The sequence below is a fragment of the Astatotilapia calliptera genome, chromosome 18, assembly GCF_900246225.1.
Source record: "Astatotilapia calliptera chromosome 18, fAstCal1.2, whole genome shotgun sequence".
Classification (NCBI taxonomy): domain Eukaryota; kingdom Metazoa; phylum Chordata; class Actinopteri; order Cichliformes; family Cichlidae; genus Astatotilapia; species Astatotilapia calliptera.
Genome location: NC_039319.1, coordinates 29,083,106 through 29,084,936, shown reverse-complemented (window position 1 = coordinate 29,084,936; position 1,831 = coordinate 29,083,106). Strand labels below are relative to the sequence as shown.

The window sequence follows — 1,831 nt, the reverse complement described above, 5'->3', positions numbered from 1 at the left end:
TCAGCTGTCAAACTGTCACTGTTCTGCTTAAACTCCCATCTCTGTCAATCTGGCAAATGCTCTTTTCTTATAGAAAACTAACAAACTAATAGATGTGTTTAAAGGTCACGCCGCTGCTATCCCCTGCAAAGTCTTAAGCCACAGTTGTGTCTTTATCGTACCCTGATTCTTTGTCATCAACTCTTGTAGTTTGAAAAAAAAAAAGCATGAGTTTAAACTTATATAATCTAGAAGTCACATCGTATCCCCAGAGTAGAAAACATAGACAGAAACACAGGTTCAAGTTGGCACGATCACCATAGTTTATTAATTAACACAAATATTGTTCCGAGGTCTCCATTGTAACTGTTAAAGATGAGAGTTAGATCTTCTTGCTGATTCTCTTCAGCACTACAGAGCCGGCTTTGGAGGTCTGCAGAAAGACAGGAAATGACTTCAATTAGCTTTTGCAGTGCTTCTTTACATCTGGTTTTATGCTGTAAAAATTTTTTTTTGAAGTGTCAGACAAATGAAAAAATACCACTGTAACAGTAACTTTATACTTGTCCGCTTCTGACCAACCCTGACACCTGAAAACTGCAGACTTTAGCAAATTAAGTAATTATAAATTAAGCAATTGTGTCAGTCAGCTGAAACAGTCTTCATTTTGAATTTTCCACTGTGTTTGGCTTCCTTTTAACTGGATACATTTTTGCTGTTTTTCTCAAAATGAAAGTGTGAAGTGTTGAAAATTTCTAAAAAGCAGACTATAAAATGGAAACCAAAAAGAGATAACCTGCAAAGAGAGAAGTGTCTCGTATAAATTCTCAGGATTAAAAGGTTAAATATGGGAATGAATTGGTTGTTAAAGTGCATTCAGTAGCAATACTCTGTGTTTCAGAGAGTTTTTTTCTTATTAGCTGTTCCTGGTCTCCAGCTGCAGAAGTATAACTTTGATGACTCTAATGATCCCTGCGGGGAGTTGAGTGTAATAACTGCTGTCACTGCCCAACGTTCGCACCTCTAAAAGCCTAAGTGAGTGTGTTTACCTCGATGAGTTTGCCACCACTGATCTCAGAGGTGTGGTGGTAGTTGGGGAAGGTCACACTTAGCTTGCCTCCTTCCATTTGTACTGTAGCCTGTAAACAAAATTGTGATATAACCAGTTAGGAGAGTAGCATTCATAGCTTTATGCTTCTGCTAGCTATAGCTAAAGTGAAGCTTTGGATCATTTCCTCCCAACCTTGAATTTCTTTCCTCCAATGGTCTCCATGTCGGCCTCCTTTCCGATAGTGAACTTGTTGGTGACCTTGGCATTGGCAGGATATAAGAGGGTCCAGGTGAAATCTTTGCCATCCTGGGTGACCTCTGTGATCAACTTGTAGTCACGGCCCCTCTCGATGACATCATCTGGAATGCCTATAGTGGGACGGGAAGAGGATGCAAGGTCAAAAAAGGCCAAAGATGTGCAGAAAACAATGGAGTTCAGAAGCAGAGGAAGTGGAAAATTTGAGCCTGCGTTCTCACCTAGCACCTTGCAGAAGGCGTCGTATCCCTCCTGGGTCTCGGTTTCCCATCTTCCAGCGAATGCCATTTTGGTAATGTTGAGGGTAGAGGAGTGAGATCAGAGATGCTGAGGCAAGCTGAGGAAAGAGCAAGGTACTGAGACCAAGAATATTCCCCGTTTATATACTTTAGATCTCTTGCCACCTCCTTCATTTGCATGTGATGACACAAGAGAGCAATTACAACTGAATAGGATGAGTTCAACAGGCTACGAGGGAGAGGCCAATAAAAAGCATAAACAGGTGTTCATGGAGTTCACAGGCAGGGAGTAAAACGCTGACTGCTC

At 41.2% G+C, this 1,831-nt stretch overlaps 1 protein-coding gene across 1 annotated transcript; it reads right to left on the bottom strand.

Annotated features, from left to right (window-relative positions):
• Nucleotides 1-323: 323 nt before the first annotated feature.
• Nucleotides 324-1,619, bottom strand: LOC113011162 (gastrotropin). Its single transcript, XM_026150568.1, has 4 exons — nt 1,507-1,619; nt 1,223-1,398; nt 1,029-1,118; nt 324-412 (listed from the first exon to the last, which is right to left on the bottom strand). Exons 1-4 carry the CDS (start codon nt 1,571-1,573, stop codon nt 362-364), a joined length of 384 nt encoding a protein of 127 aa, XP_026006353.1. The 5' UTR covers nt 1,574-1,619; the 3' UTR covers nt 324-361.
• Nucleotides 1,620-1,831: the final 212 nt, after the last annotated feature.